Genomic DNA, 20,575 nt, shown 5'->3' with positions numbered 1-20,575 from the left:
TTTCAAAAGCAATATCTGATTTTTATTCATTTATTTTCAGCCATTTTTGATTAATCGTCACTTTTGTTTCTGTTTCAAGTTATTTCAGTGACCACTATGTTTTTTTTTTCTTCGATAGCAAGGTACCAACACTTCTTTCACATTTACATATTCCTGATCATGAACTATTTATTCACTCTGGTCAACTCACCTTCCAACATGGACAAGAGCATCACGACCATGTCCTTCTGAAGATCCATCAGCTCCTTCAGTAGCTCGATTTGGCTTGAGTCCTGCAGCATCAGCATATCACATTAACTTGCAAAAGCCCTGAGAGCAGGTAAACTAGGATTCAGATGTTATTAAGCAGATGTTTACCTGAGAGAGCTTCATCTGCATATGTGCAAAAACATGCAGGAAACCAACAACCGCATCCCACAGGCGACTGTGAGCCAGACTCTGCTGATTCCCGGTGCAGGGACCCTGAAAGCAAACACATAAAACTGTAATCCAAATTGTGGCGTTCTGGTGACTGTCGCTTTAAATTAAAACGAGAGTGCTCTTTTAAAAAGAGGGCGGAGCTACAGATGCCTGTGCACGATCATAGCAGCAGATTGACTCATGTTATCTCTGTCAAAATGTGTGCAGAGTCATTGTATGAGATATGTCAGTCTATTTGCTTCTGTCAGACATTTGATAATGTGAAAGTGTTCCTGTGTTCATTCCGAGTGCTCCTGAGTGGATTCTTGAGCACTGCTGATTGGCTATTGCATTCCCGATCTCAACAGATTTGGCTGTGATTGGCTCTAATGCTAACAGGTGTGCAAAAGGGCTTATATGGACACAGGAGCATTTGAAAGATGCGTCTATCAGCTGATCTGTCATGGAATTAAAATACTGACAGAATCGAATTTCAGATGCCTGTGCATCACCAGTACAGCATATTTAAAACAGGACTAACAATATCCCTGTTAAAATGTGTGCTTCAGTGTCAGTGTGTGCTTAATGCTTCTGTCAGTCTATGGAGACTCCTGTCGCCGTTCATTTGAGCTTCCTCTAAAACTCCACATCTATAATCCTCTTAGTCTATGCTGACATTATCTTCAGCAGCTCAAACAGTCTAAAGGAGAATGGACTGACGGCTGCTTCTCACTCAGGGCTGCTGTTTATGCTAATGAGGGAGAGATGGGCACTAGTGGGCGGGGCTTTCCCCCTCTGATGACACAGACAAAGGGAGAATGTCAAATCACTGTTTTTATCAAGTTTTTATATAAAAAACTGAATTAATTCATGTTTACTATTAGAGGATGGCTATATTCCAGAGTGATCTCACGAGGAAACGTAAGTATTTTACGTTTTGTCAGTTAAGTGGCTAATTCGTACGAAAAAGTACAATTTTAAAAAGGAGGCGTGGCACACAATCACAACCATCATTGGGGGATGAGCAAATCGTACTAAATTGTACGAATTAGATCGTACGAATTCATATGAATTAGCCACTAAATCAAAAAGTTACGAATTGCAGTGAGATTGCGTTGTTATATTCACACACTGCTGACAGAACACGGTGTTCAAACCCCTTATTAAAGTGATTTTGGCATAATAGGTTTAAATAAGTGCACTGTACCTGAATGTACTCTGTAAGAGTGTTGAAGACTTGTTTGGCTACATTGATTGCTTTGGAGAAATTGCGTTGTCCTTGTTCGTCAATGACGTCTTTCCCAGAGTAGTACCAGTAGAAATCACTGATGGATTCCTGAGGACACACAGAGCACACGTGTGTCATATAAACAGTTGTCAAAATAAGTCAAAATAATTCGCCCTCCCTTTTTTTTATATATATATATATTTTTTTGATCCCACTTTATATTAAGTGGCCTTAACTAATATGTACTTACACAGGAACTAATAGTTTGTTACAATGTACTTATTGTGTAAATACATGTATTTATTGTGTACTTATGCCTGATTAAATACATGTATGTAATTACATCTGTAATTAACTTCTGTAATTACATTTGTAAATACACTGTTGACCATCCCTTACACCTTAACCCACCCTTAAACCTACCCATACCACCAAACCTGTCCATAACCCAACCTCTCGCCCAACTCAAAAGCACCACACGTGTTCTCAAATACATTATAAACACAGTAAGTACATTGTATTTATTTTTTGATGTAAGTACATAGTAGTTAAGGACACTTAATATAAAGTGGAACCATTTTTTTCACCTTTATTGATAGGACAGTGGAGATATAGAGACAGGAAAGTGTGGGGAGCAAAGATTGGGGAAGGATCAGCAAAGGACCTCGAGATGGGAATCGAACTCGGGTCACTGCGAGCACCTCGGTGCTATGTGTCGACGCACTAACCACTAGGCTATTTGCGCCTACTCACCCTCCTTTTTAAAAATATTTTCCAAATGATGTTGAACAGATTCAGGAATTTTCACAGTATTTCCTACAATATTTTTTTCTTCCGGAGAAAGTCTTATTTGTTTTATTTCGGCTAGAATAAAAGTAGCTTTAAATTTTTTTTAAAGCCATTTTAAGGTCAATATTATTCGCCCCCTTTAGCATTATTTGTTTTGTCTTCAGAACAAACCACTGTTATACAATGACTTGCCTAATTACCTTAACTTCACCCTAAATAACATAGTTAAGTCTTACTATTATTACTATTATTAAATATCATGTGCTGTCATCATAACACAGAGATTTAAATCAGTAAATAGAAACGAGTTGTTAAAACTATTATGTTTAGAAATGTGTTGAAAAAAATCTCTGTTAAACAAAAATTAGGGAAAAATACACATGTGCGAATAATTCAGGAGGGCTAATAGATCTGATCCAGATGTGCTGATGGAGGACTGGCTCACCTGGACTCTGAGCAGATAATCCACCGTGGAGATGATGATATTGACCGTGGTGTTGTTACCCGTCTGCGTTCGCAGGTAGTTCTGAAAATCTGACGTATGGACACATCATGATTAAACTGTGATCTGGCACTATTATAGGGTTTCGGCTAAACATGATTTATTTGTTTATTCTTAAGAAAACACACAAACTCTTTTATTCAAAAGGGTAATATAAAAATACAGTAGCTATGTTTCCATCTACTTACTTTTATGTATATTTCACAATATTGCATAAAAATGCATTTAAAATATTTGAAATCCGACTTTTAGTCCGAGGCCATGGTGCTCCACCGGAAAAAGGTGGTTTGCCATCTCCAGGTTGGAGGAAAGTCATTACCCTAGGTGGAGGAGTTTAAGTTTCTCTGGGTTTTGTTCACGAGTGAGGGAAGGATTGAACATAAGATTGACAGGCGGATTGGTGCAGTGGCAGCAGTAATGCGGTCGATATACCGGCCCGTTGTGGTGAAGAAGGAGCTGAGCCGAAAGGCAAAGCTCTTGATTTACCAGTCAATCAACGTTCCTCCTCTCACCTATGGTCATGAGCTTTGGGTCATGACCGAAAGGACAAGATCTCGGATACAAGCAGCCGAAATGAGTTTCCTTTGAAGGGTGGCAGGGCGCACTCTTATAGACAGGGTGAGGAGCTCCAACACCCGGGAGGAGCTCGTCGTAGAGCCGCTGCTCCTCCACATCGAGAGAAGTCAGCTGAGGTGGCTCAGGCATCTGTTTTAGATGCCTACTGGACGCCTACCTAGGGAGGTGTTTAAGCCATGTCCCACCGGGAGGAGGCATCGAGGAAGACCCAGGACACGCTGGAGGTACTATGTCTCTTGGCTCGCCTGGGAACACCTTGGGATCCCCCTGGAGGAGCTGGAGGAAGTGTCTGGGGAGAGGGAAGTCTGGGGTTCTCTCCTAATACTGCTGCCCCCGTGACCCAGCTCCGAAAAAGCAGCAGAAAATGAATGAATGAATGTAAACCTGACTTTTATTAATACAAGAAACAAATACAAAAAGTATTTACAAATATGAATTAAAGACAGGCTTTGTAGTCAGAAGAAGATGCTCTAATTCATATTTGTAGGAAAAACCCTTATTTTATAAGAAATAATGTGAATAAACTACGATGGAAACAGATTCACCAACTAAATACCAGTATGCGCATCAAACATGTGATTTAGTTTAGTTAACAGATCCTGTGATGATATAAGGGACTGATTTCAGGGACTTTGCGTAAATTAATTGAGCTTGCATATTTCCATGTTTCCAGCTTTCCATTGTTGCAGATCGAAAATGTTGTTGTGCTGATAGTAAAAGGCCTCAGCCCTCTGTCATCACAGTGCTTCAATATTATTATTCTGTTATTATTATTCCCTTCAGAACTGTCTTAAGCCTCTAAAAACCATCATATTAATTGCGTTTCATCTTCATCTTCTGAGGGACAACTTATTTATTAGAGGAGAACAAACACCACAGTGGCAAATCTGTCTGTCTGATATTTGCTTCAGTTCTTCGGGAAGTGATGATGTTCTTCACTTTGACTGGATGGAACCGCTGCTTTACTGTTTTGCACATACATCTAATTCACATCTTTGGATGGAAACATAGCTAATGTTACAAAGTATTCTATTTAAAATAAAAAATAAAAAAAGCTATTTCAAACTTTTTATTCATCCATGCATCCTGAAAAATAAGATGCATCTATGAAGCCAGATCAGTCATAAAAATAATACATTTACAAAATACAGTTCATACAGCCACAGCACAATTAACATTTACAAAATACAATTTGTAAGTTCAAAACTTTGCGAATTTAATTAATTAATTAATTCATTCATTATCAAAGATTTGGGGAATTCAAAGTAGCTGTAAATAAATCGTAAATGTAGTATATTTCAGTGACATATAGTTGAATTATCAGCATCATCAGTGTCAAGTGATTCTTCAAAAATCATTCTAATATGACGATTTGTAATGTAATGTGCATTTAATAAGTTTTACACAGCCCTTCCAGCTGCAACCCAGTACAAGGAAACACCCATACAATCTCGCATTCACACACACACACACACATAAGCTATAGCTAATGTAGTTAAGCGAATTCCCCTAAAGCGCATGTGTTTGGACTGGAGCCGGAGCACCCCTAGGAAACCCATGCCAACACGGGGAGAACATGCAAACTCAAGACCCAGTGCTAACCACTGAGCCACCATGTTGCCTTACAAATTCAATTCATTTGGCGAATATATTTATGATTTTTACATGTGAATGAATTTTTACTTGTGTGAATTCACTAAATTGACCAACTGGATTTTGTAAATGTGAATTGTGGTGTGCATGTACAGTATACATTTTATTTTGTAAATGTATTACTTTTGAGACTGATCTGGCTCCAAAGTAGCAGATTACACAAAAACATGAAGCAGCAGAGCTGTTATTAAAGCTGAAAGTATATTTCGAGATCATCAAATCACCCAAAGGCACTATATAAATGCACATTACATTAGAAATCGCCATATTAGAATGATTTTGGAGGAATCACATGACATTTATATTTACATTTAGTCATTTAGCAGACGCTTTTATCCAAAGAGACTTACAAATGAGGACAAGGAAGCAACTTACACAACTATAAGTGCAACAATGAATAAGTGCTGTAGGCAAGTTTAAGGTATGTAAAGTGTAAGAAGCAAAACATTAGTAATTATTTTTGTAATACCGTTAGCGGTGGAGCCAGAGAGGCAATTGCAGATTAGGAAGGAAAGTGGAGACTAAATAGTTGAGTTTTTAGTTGTTTCTTGAAGACAGCGAGTGACTCTGCCGTTCTGCTGCAGTTAGGGAGTTCATCCCACCAACTGGGCAGATTGAGCGCGAGAGTTCAGGAAAGTGATTTCTTCCCTCTTTGGGATGGAACAACGAGGCGACGTTCATTTACAGAACGCAAGTTTCTGGAGGACACATACATCTGCAGAAGTGAGAGCAGATAAGAAGGAGCAAAGCCAGAAGTCGCTTTGTAGGCAAACATCAGAGCTTTGAATTTGATGCGAGCAGCAACTGGCAGCCAGTGCAAACGGATGAGCAGCGGAGTGACATGTGCTCGTTTAGGTTCATTAAAGACCACTCGTGCTGCTGCGTTCTGGACCAGCTGAAGAGGTTTGATGGAGTTAGCTGGAAGCCCGGCTAGTAGAGAGATGCAATAGTCCAGTCTGGAGAGAACAAGAGCTTGAACAAGGAGTTGAACTGCATGTTCAGATAGGAAGGGTCGGACCTTTCTGATGTTATAGAGAGTTTAGTTATGACACTGATAATTCAAATAAATGTCACTGAACTAAAACACACGTTACAATATATTCACAGTTACTTTAAATTCCCCAAATCTTTGACAATATCGCAGTTTCCCCTGTGTTTTCTAAACTGACTCCTGTATGGTTTGACACTGATGAAGGCTGAAGTGTTAATGAACGTGTGTGCAGGTGAGACGCACCTGAATTGTGTCCCTCACAGAGCAGCTGCAGGAAGCGGAAGAGGTCACAGGTGAATTCGTCATCTTGCATGACCTTTTCACCTGCGCGGCAGCAGAGTCAGATGTTATGAGTGTGTGTGAACACACTGAGCCACACACACTGTAATGAGCTCTGGGCATGAGGACGATCAGAGGGGCGACACTCCCGTCAGCAGACGTCCATTGTCAGACCACACACACACACACACACTCACTGACAGCAGGAGCATGGGCTCATGGGTATACACACAGCTTTACTGTGTTTTTGTATTAGATGCATTAACATTGATTTAGTTGCTCAAAGTTTATTTATCTGAAGCAGTCCAAGTTGTATAATATAAATTAAGGTGACTTCATTTGAAATATACAACGAAAATGCTCCTTCAAATGGTACGATACCAGAAAATGTGACATGTTATGCACACATTTTAAGATTCATAGAAAGTATCAAAGCTAAAGTAAAATTTAGAGATGTACTAATTCAGTGCATGATACAAAAGCATTCAGTGCATCAAATATACAGTGCCCAGCATAAATGAGTACACCTCTTACAGATCTCTCTTTTAATATGATGCTTTACAATATTATATTTGTGCTTATACAACAGTTCTGTCTGGTTCTCGAACCTGATTGGCTGACAGCCGTGAGATATTAAAGTAATATCAGCACTTGTACAGCTTCTTCACCCTTGTCTGCCCACATGAGTGGCAAGCAGAGAACTACAGTCAAATATTGCAGCTGTTGGACAACATAATGCACTTTTGAGGCTTCGTTTAGGCGAGAATGTAGTTGTTTAGATTGCAACTATGCAGTTTATTTATAAGGATTGCCTATTTTAAATATTTATCATATCTGAGATTCAGCACATTGATGGCTATCAGCCTGTCATACTGAGCAGAGCAAAGACTGTTGACGTTCTGCTACAAGATGGCAACAGAGAATGCATCATAATGCCTTAGGGGAGAAAAACTGCATTTTCTCAGCGTAATTTCAAACTACAGCTGAAAAAATATAATTACAGATCGGGTAAGTGACATTCTAAGTCAATTCTCTCTTTTGTACATTGTAGTGCGGTGTTTATAGTAGCGGTGGGTCGTTATCTGGGTTAACGAGAGACTCTAATTGCGCAATTAAAAAAAAATATCGTTAATTTATTCTCAAAGTTGGGTTGGGAGCTGGGTCTATTCTATGCAAGTTATGATGACTTTCACCTTGCTATTGTAGCACGGATGTATACCGGACTATACCTGTCTGTATACCTGATTATACCTGTCTGACAAAAAAAGAGCTTCTGAATCAAATCAGCAGGATGCCCTTCTGGATCTTTCATTTACTTTGAAGACACTCCTGACTACGCTTACATGGACGTCTGTAGTCTAGTTATTTGCCTTAATAGACAATAATATAATTAAGGTGTTTACTTATGGCATTTCAAGCTGCTCAGCCATATAACCTTAAAGTGTGGGCAAAATCAGCTGTTTTGTCATCACTTTAGGCATTACGCTAGAGAATCATTCATGTACTAGCTCTTAAGTGACGTTGGTGAATGGGTAGCGGTTTTTGCTGTTCTCACGTCAGCTGCAGAAGTGAATGAATGAAGGAAGTAGTTCATCTTACAAAAGGATTTTTGAGACTCTCCATGTTTGATTTTTTTTTATATACACATGATCATGCCATCAAACTTTTGTATAAACGCAATATCACACTCTTAGCAGTGCCATATGGCTGTATATCAGCACTGGTGGGGCACTGAGGCACTCGGCCTGTGGCCTGAGCAAATGCACATCTCCACTAGTGCTGATATACAGACATATCAGCTGCTATGAGTGTGATATTGCTCATATATACATCAGATTAGTTAGCATCAAAGACAAAAACTGGAACAAATCTAATAAAGAAACCGAACTTTAAAAATCAGCACAGTCAAATTAATATCCTGGGGTGCTATGAAATAATTAATACGCTATTAAATACAAAAAAAAAAAAAAAAACATTTTGGTTAATAATTTACATTTATTTTGCAAGAACTCATTTGAATTTTAATGCATTATCTGAGTTGTTAGATGACCTTATCTTTATATATGGATGTAACGGTTTAATACCACTGTTGTGTCTAAATGCACCAACATATATTCGCAGATATATGCATTTTAAAAAGGGGGTGTACTCATTTATGCTGAGCATTGTACATTTTAAAAATCAATAGACAACACTACAACAACAAGTCTCATTTGTCAACCTTAGTTATTCATTACCAGCATACTTCCAAAATGCAATATTCAATAATTTCTGATAAAGAAATGCATGAATTAATCTTAAAACGAATATTTAATTAAATAAATGATGCAGGAAGAATTAGATAATGCCAATCAGTGGAAATACCTCATGTTAAAAAATGAGACATTGCCATAATGTGTTATCACTGATTATCAAATGTCATTTTTAATACATTTTTCATTCAACCAAAGCATTTTAACAGCTCTAAATGTTACATTAGCTGTTATCTCCGTGTTATTATAATAATACCCATTGCAGATTAAATATATGCAGCAAGTTAATTGTAATAACCCAATAACAATGTTTTGTTTTTACTCCATTTGAAGTATGTTTTTGCATGCACAGTTGTATAAATGCATCAACTCAAGATAATAATTCATCGGTTTTAGCTCTGATTGTGAATTAGCAGAGCTGGTATCGTACCAAAGACACAAGCAAATCCCAGAAAGCCCAGTAAATGAATCGTGTATCTGACAGAGAGAGACGTCTGCAGACAGAGAGCCACTCCGGTCACAACGGCTCACGGTATTTGAGCCCTGAACACCAGCATCACAACTATGAAATATCCTTAAAATCACACAGACGTGTTCTTCTCACAAGCCGACCTGAAAGTGCTTTAATGTCCTTAATACAGTATCTGACCAGTTCTGTTAGATTGTAGTGAGTTCCCTACATAGACAGCATGATAAGATGAATCAACAAGTGATGACACAAGGAAGACAAATTCTGAAGCAGTATAATATACAATACATTAAAAATATTTAAAGGTGCAGAATTTAGGATTGATACCAAGTGGTTGAAATAGTTATTGTGGTCCAAATTTAAAATAGCACTTCATTTTTGCATTGATATTTAATATCTCTTGTTTAAATACAATATCAAAAGCAGCCCCGCTAATAATTTTTATTCTCTATTTCCACCTAGGGGTACTCATCCAACCCAGGCTCATTGTGGAAACGTAGTCCCGCGGACGTTTCTGGAGACCGCGGAATACGTCCCGGCGGGTACGTACGGCTGCAGTTTTTGTTTTCGCGAATCCGCGAGAGGCCGCTGTTGCGTGCTTTTTCGCACCTCAGATGCCTCTCGCGAGCGTGAGCTGTTCTCGCGTGAACCCGCTGGAGGCCGCCGTCCGACTGACCGAATGATTGACTGCGCAACCGGCCAATCGGCCGACTCGCCCTCCTCCTTCCCTTAACCCAACCAATTTTACCGATCGACCTGCCCGCCCGCTAGCTTCCCTAAACCCGAGCAACAGTTTACAAAAGCCGTCCAAAAAAATAAAAGCCCTGATTTTTTTTATTCTACCGCTTTTTCGGATTTTGCCGCGTTCTCACCCTGTCACGAAACTCGTTCACTTACTTTTTGGGATTCTGTTTTTGTCTTACCTGATTGCTGGAACTGCTCTTCCCCGGACTCGAAACCGGTCGACGTGGTCGACTCCGCTCTGCATCTCGAGCCTGCCGACGTACACGCTGAGCTGAGTGGACAAACGGGTTGCAGCGGGGAAGATCTCCACAAGGAGGTAAGGCAAGCGCGAAAGGGAACAGCGTCAAACCGCCCCGCAGCGTTCGCTTGAAAAAAATAAATGCGGCTGTACGTACCCCCCGGGACGTATTGCGCTTTCTTCAGAAACGTCCGCGGGACTACATTTTCAGAATGAGCTTGGGTTGTACTCGTCTCAAGGCCTCTAGAGATTGTGCAGACTGAATCCTGAAAGACCCCAGTGACAGACGAGTCTCTGCATTGATACCGTGGGCCAGCCTGAACACCCGCTGGGGCCATACTCACACTTCAACTCTGAAAACTGGACTGACACAGTTTTAATTCACTAGAACCTCTATGTTAAGCTGATTTGACACAGTCTACATTGTAAAAGAGCTATAGAAATAAAAATGAATTGAATTGTGCTGCTTGATGTTGCAAACTGATTTTTTCTTCTTATATCATTCTACTTTATTTGTATAGTCATGAACACACACGTGTTTGTAGAGCAAGTAGGGGGCTCGAAATGAACCATTTTGCTTGGTAGCACCGGCGCTCCTAACTTAAAAAATGTAGGCGCACCAGCCAAAATTTAAGCGCACCCACCAACAATTATGAGCACCAATACTACAAGTTTCATATTAACAGATTTATGCAATTGAAATCAACACTAAACAAAACCGACAATCCCAAAAAAATCTGATTTCGCCCACTGCAATAGTTTAATCTCAGTGAATGCATGCTCTGTTGAGATAGTGAACGTAGTGCAGTCGCACAACTGCACTGCAAATAATGCTTTTCTTGCTTAGATTTTCTGTCTTGTATCTTGTCCAAATATCTAAAAACTCCTAAATCAAGAAGAATTTTCTAGACAAGCAAAACATATTGTCTTGTTTTAAGAAATAATATGCCAATATTAAGTGAGTTTTTTCTTAAAACAAGTCAAATAATCTGCCAATGGGGTAAGCAAAATAATCTTACGTCAAAAGAAAAAACAAGATTAATTTGCTTACCCCATTGGCAGATTATTTTGCTTGTTTTAAAGATAATTTCACTTAATATTGGCATATTATTTCTCAAATAAAAGCAATATGTTTTGCTTGTCTAGAAAATTTCTCTTGATATAAGAAATTTTAGATATTTAGACTACGGACAAAACAAACTTCTTGCACTTTTTGCAGTGTGACAGCATCGTGACGATTAAATGAAGGATTAAATTACATAAGAACACTTTGTGCTTAAAATGCGTAGATGTGGCAAACACTGTTACCTCAAAACTCCGTCCCACCGGCTTCAGGGTGATTGGCCTTAGTCATTTTAATAGCGCACTTTCACCCACTGGAAGTCTTTTATCCACTCTTTGAAATGTGTAAATGGGGGGTTAACATTCAGCACATGATCACTAATAAGACGTGCCATTATTTGTAACTTTAGGTGGTTTCTAAAACTAAATCTGTCAGTGTTGTTTTCATACTCTCGTATCCAGACCTTTACATTCTCGCAGTTGTAGCTCCCTGTCATCTAAACTGAGTGAATGACAGCTGATATTAACCAATCTATTTGCGTTCTGTTCCGCCCCATTCACATGTGGCGTCAGCGTTAACGCTTCCCATTCACTTTGAATAGGTGACGTCAGGCGTTGCTGAACTGGATTGTGGATCTGTCGGCGCTGCTTCAGAGGCGTTGCTTGCTGCAGAAGTTGGGACTAGATTAACTAAGTGCCAACGGAAGCGTCAGCCAATCAGATAGCTGTATGCAAATACACCAGCTATACAGTGGCCAATTGCTGACTGAATTTCATTGGCTAACGCTTCTATGATGATTGATTCAGCCCCAACTTCAGACACGCCTTCAGTCAAGTGTTGACGCTGAAGCCCCGTTCGAATGGGGCGTTCTAGAGCAGTGGGCCAATGAGAAGAGCGGGGCAGGCATTGTGGGATTTGTTTACTGCAGCAAGTTGACATGACGACTGTTTTAATTCATTTCAGAGCGCTGAGCTTGGTGTTTCTTGGTGCAAAGATGCTTTCTGCGTTAATTTCTCCTAAATACGCGCATACGTTGAACATTTTGCAGTGAAAACTGGTCCTGCGGCAACAATTTTTGCACTCGCACAAATGTTCCCAAATATATTTTGAGGTCGCATAGACAAAATTTCAATTGCAAAAAGTAAATGATTTCTAATATACGTTTCTGATATATCAATTCGAGGAGTTTGCTAGAGCAAAAACTCCCATTTAATATGAAAAAATATTCGTTCTATCGCATATTTCGCTTTTATTTAGAACATGATATATGTTCTAATCTCGGCCGGTAGCTAGCTCTCTGCAACTCTCACATGGTCGCCCACTGAAGCTAAGCAGGGCTGCACCTGGTCAGTGTCTGGATGGGAGACCACATGGGAAAGCTTAGTTGCTGATGGAAGTGGTGTTAGTGAGGCCAGCAGGGGGCGCCCAACCTGCGGTCTGTGTGGGTCCTAATGCCCCAGTATAGAGACGGGGATGCTATACTGCTCAGTGAGCGCCGTCTTTCGGATGAGACGTTAAACTGAGGTCTCGACTCTCTGCGGTCTGGCGCAAAATGGCTGCGGTCGCGTCATCCAGGTGGATGCTGCACACTGGTGGTGGATGAGGAGATCCCCCCATTATGTAAAGCGCTTTGAGTGCCCAGAAAAGTGCTATATAAATGTAAGGAATTATTATTATTATTATTATTATTATTATATATTAGCATTTAGGCTCGATAGTTAGGCTTACTCCTGTTGGTCTACAGTCTGGCAACCTGCACTTGCATTTGTTTTTATCCAGGAGTGCAATACCTAGTTCAACCACTGGGTGAATATTTTCGAAATTTTTGTAAATTTACGAAAATTGTACGATTTTAAAAAGGAGGCGTGGCACTTAACCCCACCCCTAACCCCAACTGTCATTGGGTGATGAGCAAGTCGTACTAAATTGTATGAATTAGACAGTATGAATTCATACGAATTAGCCACTAAATCAAAAAGTTACGAATTGCCATGAGATTGTGTTGGCTGCACCTTTAAATATCTGGAAAATATATGGTATTTTTGTGCTTAACTGGAGTCAAAACATTACATAAAGCACTCTTAAAGAATACAATGACTTCTCTAATACAATAAAACTATTGAAAATGAAAAATGTGCTTTGAAATGCCAAAGTGCTTTGAAAAAAAGGAAGCACTTATAATTCACTGAGTACTAAAAACATTTAAATGAAACCTCAAAGCTGCTGTCTATGTAGAGCACTGACTCTTATAATTGAGATGCGACTGAGAAAGAAAGCACACTTTCAGCTGAGCTTCAGTATGATGATCAACCAGAACAGAAGCCTGAAGTACTTCAGAAATATTCACTTTAAATGAAGCATGCACATAAATACTACAAGATACACCTGCTACATTGCACATTATGAGAGGAACACATGTAAATACACAATACTGATCATATCACAGAGATCTGTGGTTTGGTTATAGACTTCCTCTGGTCCATCATTCCCACCAGCTTTAAAACTGAATGGATGACGCATGATGAAACCAGAAACATATATGCAGATGGATGATACGGTAGAAAACACAACACTGATTATTTTCAGAAAAAACACAAAAACAATCACTCGGAAAAGAACAAAACCAACATGGAGGAGGCAAAGAAACAGCCTGACCATCAACATAAAGGAGGAGGAGTGAAGGAAACAGCAGAACGACAGGAACGACAGCACACCACAACAACTGAACAGCTCAGAGCCATCAGAGGAAGAGACTGGGACTACTGCTGCTGAGACCTCCATCACCATCACCATCATCATCATCAGAGCAGCTGGACCAGAACAAACCACAGAGACACACGCTCCTAACCAAACACCCAGCCGCTGCGCCAATGGCCACTGACAGGAAGGGGAGGAGCTACAGACTTCTGACCCGCCCACTGACTCAAACCGCTCCGCAATGGTCCCTTTTCACAAGTTTATTCATCATCATCACCTTAAATCATTGAAAGTTTTTTATCATTTACATTTTTTGAAGCATCTGAACATGTGTATGTATGTATTATATCATATTTGCATGAAAAAACAAAAACAAATGAGTGCTTGTGTGAGGTGTGTGTCATGCAGTGTGTATGGGGGCAGGACAGTAAATCTGACATTATGCTCTCTTCTGGCTGCCGTTATCAGTCTCACACTATTTTTATCTTTCGTCTGAAAGTCTTGATAACACCATGGTGGAGGTTTTTTATTTTATTATTTCAGCAAACAGGATTGTAAACAAATGATTTGTTGTTCTCTCCCATTCACTGCGCTCTGAGTTTTGCCAAATATTACGACTTACACTGCTGAGAAGCACGCAAATGTGAAAAGTGACCATGATGATAGTTTCTGCAACTACTGACACTCTGATTTACACTGGATCCCTGCTGAAAAAAACTGCTTAAACCAGCCTAGGCTGGTTGGCTGGTTTTATTTGGTTGACCAGGCTGGTTTTAGAGGGGTTTTGGCCATTTCAAGGCTGGTTTTCAGCCATTTCCAGCCTGGTCTTAGCTAGTCAGGCTAGAAAACTACCAGCTAAATCCAGCTAAAACCAGCTTGACCAGCCTGGTTTAAGCTGGACATTTTGGCTGGGCTCCCAGCCTGGCTAGGCTGGTCAAGCTGGTTTTAACTGGTCATCTCCCAGCCTGACCAGCTAAGACCAGGCTGGAAATGGTTGGAAACCAGCCTGCAAATGGCCAAAACCCCTCTAAAACCAGGACATTTCTAGCCTGGTCTTAGCTGGTCAGGCTGGGAGATGACCAGCTAAAACCAGCTTGACCAGTCTAGCCAGGCTGGGAGCCCAGCCAAAACCAGCTATGTCCAGCTTAAACCAGGCTGGTCAAGCTGGTTTTAGCTGGTCATTTTCCAGCTTGACCAGCTAAGACCAGGCTGAAAACAGCCAAAACCCCTCTAAAACCAGACTGGTCAGCCAGCTTAAACCAGCCAACCAGCCTAGGCTGGTTTAAGCTGAATTTTTCAGCAGGGATGACTGAAAACCATGTGCAGTCTGGTGTTTACACTCATCCCTAATTCCGACTGTCAATCATTAGCAACTTAATAGTTACTTTAAAATAATCCAATATATTACTCTAAGAAGAAACTAAAATGTTACTCTTATGAGACTATTCAATCACACTTTATTATAACGTACAACTCTCGCTAATAATATACAATTAACTGTGATTTAGCTTTAATAAACTCCTCATTTGCTGGGAACATAATATGCCGCATTTTAAGGTTTAAAATATGTCTCAGATGTCTCTTGAGTGTGTGAAGTTTAAGCTCATAATACCACACAAATAATGATTTCTCAGGAGGCCCATCACACTGAACGGGATTTCTGTTAGAAAAATGTGAGGTGCACCGCACTGCCTTTTTTGTTGACGAGAAAAAATAAGCCCGGTGCGCATTTTATGCCGCTAGGCAAAAACTGATTCAGCTGGGTATTGTGCAAGAGTGTGGCTGTTAAAATTGGTATAATTTTAATATGTAATAATATAGTAAAAATTCAAGATTTGTGAGTTAGACAGCAGTCTTGACAACACAAACATTGCAAGCACTTAACGGAAACCCCAACTCTGCTTTCATTTGATTGGATAATGAACCAGACGTGACTGAAATAACGCGCTTTTTCCACTCAGAGTTTACTTTTTTTCAACCAGCAACGGCTAAAACGCGAAGCACAGCAAGCAGTGAAAATGCAAGACGCGCAGAGCGCATAAGCAGCTTGGAAAAACGTTCGCAGCCGTTACCAAATCATTTTAAAATGGCACCTCTCAACGTAAAAGACGCATTCAGTGTGATCGACCTCTCTGAAAATGACCCTTTTAGGCTTTAATGCTAATTGTGTCGTTTTGGCATATGTCGCGAAGCTACAAATGCCTGTGTGTCAGCATAGTGGCAGCTTTAAAACCAAGACTAAGGTCCTATGCTAATGAGGGAGAGATGGTCAGTAGTGGGCGGGCTCTTCCCCTCTGATGACACGTGCAAAGGGAGAATGTCAAAGTGTTTCTGCAGATGGTTTTTATCAAGTCTGATTATAAGAAAATTTTAATGAGCACATTTTTACCATTAGGAGCTGCTTATATTCACACACTAATGCCACAAAACTGTGTTTTAAAGTAATTTGTGCATAATAGGTCCCTTTTAATAGCTATTAAGGTAGTAGTTTAGGTATTAGGTGTAAGATTAGGGATGTAATATAATATTATATAAAATATGTTCCTTATATATACTCTATAATACTTTTATAATACTAATATACTCTATAATCCATTTCAGTCACACTTTATTTGAAGGTACAATTCCCCCTACCAATAAAATATGAACAATGATTTTGACTCAATACATTCCTAATTTGCTGTTTATTAATAGCAATTAAAGCAGTAGATATTAGGTATCAAATAAGATTGGGGATGTAGTATAATATCATGTAGAATATGTGTTTTATAAGTATTAATAATAACCAATTTCTTAATAATAGGAATGTAATGAGCTATTGTAGATAATAGCATAAGTAAGAAAAAAAGAAAGAAGGAAAGAAAGAAAGAAAGAACGAAAGAAAGAAAGAAAGAAGGAAAGAAAGAAAGAAAAAGAAAGGAAAGAAAGAAAAAGAAAGAAAGAAAGAAAGAAAGAAAAAGAAAGAATGAATGAACAAAAGAAAGAAAGAAAGAAAGAAAGAAAGAAAGAAAGAAAGAAAGAAAGAAAGAAAAAGAAAGAATGAACAAAAGAAAGAAAGAAAGAAAGAAAGAAAGAAAAAGAAAGAATGAACAAAAGAAAGAAAGAAAGAAAGAAAGAAAGAAAGAAAGAAAGAAAGAAAGAAAAAGAAAGAATGAACAAAAGAAAGAAAGAAAGAAAGAAAAGGAAGAAAGAATGAACAAAAGAAAGAAAGAAAGAAAGAAGGAAAGAAAGAAGGAAAGAAAGAAAAAGAAAGAAGGAAAGAAAGAAAAAGAAAGAAAGGAAGAAAGAAAGAAAGAAAGAAAGAATGAACAAAAGAAAGAAAGAAAGAAAGAAAGAACAAAAGAAAGAAAGAAAGAAAGAAAGAAAGAATGAACAAAAGAAAGAAAGAAAGAAAGAAGGAAAGAAAGAAGGAAAGAAAGAAAAAGAAAGAAGGAAAGAAAGAAAAAGAAAGAAAGGAAGAAAGAAAGGAAGAAAGAAAGAAAGAAAGAACAAAAGAAAGAAAGAAAGAAAGAAAGAAAAAGAAAGAAAGGAAGAAAGAAAGAAAGAAAGAAAGAAAGAAAGAAAGAAAGAATGAACAAAAGAAAGAAAGGAAGAAAGAAAGAAAGAAAGAAAGAAAGAATGAACAAAAGAAAGAAAGAAAGAAAGAAAGAAAGAAAGAAAAAGAAAGAAGGAAAGAAAGAAAAAGAAAGAAAGAAAGAAAGAAAGAAAGAAAGAAAGAAAGGAAGAAAGAAAAGAAAGAAAGAAAGAAAGAAAGAAAGAAAGAAAGAAAGAAAGAAAGAAAAAAAGAAAGAAAGAAAGAAAGAAAGAAAGAAAAAAAGAAAGAAAGAAAGAAAGAAAGAAAGAAAAAAAGAAAGAAAGAAAGAAAAAAAGAAAGAAAGAAAGAAAGAAAGAAAGAAAGAAAGAAAGAAAGAAAAAGAAAGAAAGAATGAATGAACAAAAGAAAGAAAGAAAGAAAGAAAGAAAGAAAGTAAAAAAGAAAGAAAGAAAGAAAAAGAAAGAATGAACAAAAGAAAGAAAGTAAAAAAGAAAGAAAGAAAGAAAAAGAAAGAATGAACAAAAGAAAGAAAGAAAGAAAGAAGGAAAGAAAGAAAAAGAAAGAAAGAAAGAAAGAAAGAAAAAGAAAGAAAGAAAGAAAAAAAGAAAGAAAGAAAGAAAGAAAGAAAGAAAGAAAAAGAAAGAAGGGAAGAAAGAAAGAAAGAAAGAAAGAACAAAAGAAAGAAAGAAAGAAAGAAAGAAAGAAAGAAAGAAAGAAAGAAAGAAAGAAAGAAAGAAAGAAAGAAAGAAAGAAGGAAAGAAAGAAGGAAAGAAAGAAGGAAAGAAAGAAAAAGAAAGAAAGAAAAAGAAAGAAGGAAAGAAAGAAAAAGAAAGAAAGAAAGAAAGAAAGAAAGAAAGAAAAAGAAAGAAGGGAAGAAAGAAAGAAAGAAAGAAAGAAAGAAAGAACAAAAGAAAGAAAGAAAGAAAGAAGGAAAGAAAGAAGGAAAGAAAGAAAGAAGGAAAGAAAGAAGGAAAGAAAGAAGGAAAGAAAGAAGGAAAGAAAGAAAAAGAAAGAAAGAAAGAAAGAAAGAAAGGAAAAAAGAAAGAAAGAAAGAAAGAAAAAAAGAAAGAAAGAAGGAAAGAAAAAGAAAGAAAGAAAGAAAGAAAGGAAGAAAGAAAGAACAAAAGAAAGAAAGAAACAAGAAGAAAGAAAGAAAGAACTAAAGAAAGAAAGAAAGAAAGAAAGAAAGAAAGAAAGAAAGAAAGAAAGAAAGAAAGAAAAAGAAAGAATGAACAAAAGAAAGAAAGAAAGAAAGAAAGAAAGGAAGAAAGAATGAACAAAAGAAAGAAAGAAAGAAAGAAGGAAAGAAAGAAGGAAAGAAAGAAAAAGAAAGAAGGAAAGAAAGAAAAAGAAAGAAAGGAAGAAAGAAAGAAAGAAAGAAAGAAAGAATGAACAAAAGAAAGAAAGAAAGAAAGAAAGAAAGAAAGAACAAAAGAAAGAAAGAAAGAAAGAAAGAATGAACAAAAGAAAGAAAGAAAGAAAGAAGGAAAGAAAGAAGGAAAGAAAGAAAAAGAAAGAAGGAAAGAAAGAAAAAGAAAGAAAGGAAGAAAGAAAGGAAGAAAGAAAGAAAGAAAGAAAGAAAGAAAGAAAGAAAGAACAAAAGAAAGAAAGAAAGAAAGAAAGAAAGAAAAAGAAAGAAGGAAAGAAAGAAAAAGAAAGAAAGAAAGAAAGAAAAAGAAAGAAAGGAAGAAAGAAAGAAAGAAAGAAAGAAAGAATGAACAAAAGAAAGAAAGGAAGAAAGAAAGAAAGAAAGAAAGAAAGAATGAACAAAAGAAAGAAAGAAAGAAAGAAAGAAAGAAAGAAAGAAAGAAAGAAAGAAAGAAAGAAAGAAAGAAAGAAAAAGAAAGAAGGAAAGAAAGAAAAAGAAAGAAAGAAAGAAAGAAAGAAAGAAAGAAAGAAAGAAAGAAAGAAAGAAAGAAAAAGAAAGAAAGGAAGAAAGAAAAGAAAGAAAGAAAGAAAGAAAGAAAGAAAGAAAGAAAGAAAGAAAGAAAGAAAGAAAAAAAGAAAGAAAGAAAGAAAGAAAGAAAAAAAGAAAGAAAGAAAGAAAGAAAGAAAAAAAGAAAGAAAGAAAGAAAGAAAGAAAGAAAGAAAGAAAAAGAAAGAAAGAATGAATGAACAAAAGAAAGAAAGAAAGAAAGTAAAAAAGAAAGAAAGAAAGAAAAAGAAAGAATGAACAAAAGAAAGAAAGAAGGAAAGAAAGAAAAAGAAAGAAAGAAAGAAAGAAAGAAGGAAAGAAAGAAAAAGAAAGAAAGAAAGAAAGAAAGAAAGAAAGAAAGAAAGAAAAAGAAAGAAGGGAAGAAAGAAAGAAAGAAAGAAAGAAAGAAAGAACAAAAGAAAGAAAGAAAGAAAGAAAGAAAGAAAGAAAGAAAGAAAGAAAGAAAGAAAGAAAGAAAGAAAGAAGGAAAGAAAGAAGGAAAGAAAGAAGGAAAGAAAGAAAAAGAAAGAAAGAAAGAAAGAAAGAAGGAAAGAAAGAAAAAGAAAGAAAGAAAGAAAGAAAGAAAGAAAGAAAGAAAGAAAGAAAGAAAGAAAGAAAGAAAAAGAAAGAAGGGAAGAAAGAAAGAAAGAAAGAAAGAACAAAAGAAAGAAAGAAAGAAAGAAAGAAGGAAAGAAAGAAGGAAAGAAAGAAAGAAGGAAAGAAAGAAGGAAAGAAAGAAGGAAAGAAAGAAGGAAAGAAAGAAAAAGAAAGAAAGAAAGAAAGAAAGAAAGGAAAAAAGAAAGAAAGAAAGAAAGAAAAAAAGAAAGAAAGAAGGAAAGAAAAAGAAAGAAAGAAAGAAAGAAAGGAAGAAAGAAAGAACAAAAGAAAGAAAGAAACAAGAAGAAAGAAAGAAAGAAAGAACTAAAGAAAGAAAGAAAGAAAGAAAGAAAGAAAGAAAGAAAGAAAGAAAGAAAGAAAGAAAGAAAGAAAGAGAAATGCTGGAACCTGTAACCATTGACTTCTATAGTATTTGTCTTTTCTACTATGGAGGTCAATGGTTACAGGTTTCCAGCATGTTTCAATTTTTTTTCTTTTGCATTCAACAGACGATAGAGAGAATGTAAAATGCTGGAAACCTGTAACCATTGACGTCCATACTATTTAGTTTTTTTTCCTGCTATGGAAGTCAATGGTTACAGGACCCCAGCATTCCTCAAAATATTTTCTTCCATGTTTAACAAAAGA

General features: G+C 37.2%; 1 protein-coding gene across 6 annotated transcripts in view; it reads right to left on the bottom strand.

Moving 5' to 3' along the window:
• ryr2a (ryanodine receptor 2a (cardiac)) overlaps window positions 1-20,575 on the bottom strand; it is a 276,684-nt gene that overhangs the window by 45,646 nt on the left and 210,463 nt on the right. For all 6 annotated transcript variants that reach the window (XM_073918938.1, XM_073918939.1, XM_073918940.1 and 3 more), the window contains 5 exons: window positions 6,382-6,462; window positions 2,862-2,950; window positions 1,607-1,735; window positions 358-462; window positions 191-272 (listed from right to left, as the gene is read on the bottom strand). In XM_073918938.1, coding sequence (XP_073775039.1) covers window positions 191-272; window positions 358-462; window positions 1,607-1,735; window positions 2,862-2,950; window positions 6,382-6,462 — 486 coding nt within the window. The remainder of the gene's footprint in view (window positions 1-190; window positions 273-357; window positions 463-1,606; window positions 1,736-2,861; window positions 2,951-6,381; window positions 6,463-20,575) is intronic.

The sequence above is a fragment of the Danio rerio genome, chromosome 12 (genome assembly GCF_049306965.1).
Source record: "Danio rerio strain Tuebingen ecotype United States chromosome 12, GRCz12tu, whole genome shotgun sequence".
Taxonomy (NCBI): domain Eukaryota; kingdom Metazoa; phylum Chordata; class Actinopteri; order Cypriniformes; family Danionidae; genus Danio; species Danio rerio.
The sequence above is the reverse complement of the archived record's forward strand: the minus strand, read 5'-3'. Positions and strand labels throughout refer to the sequence as shown.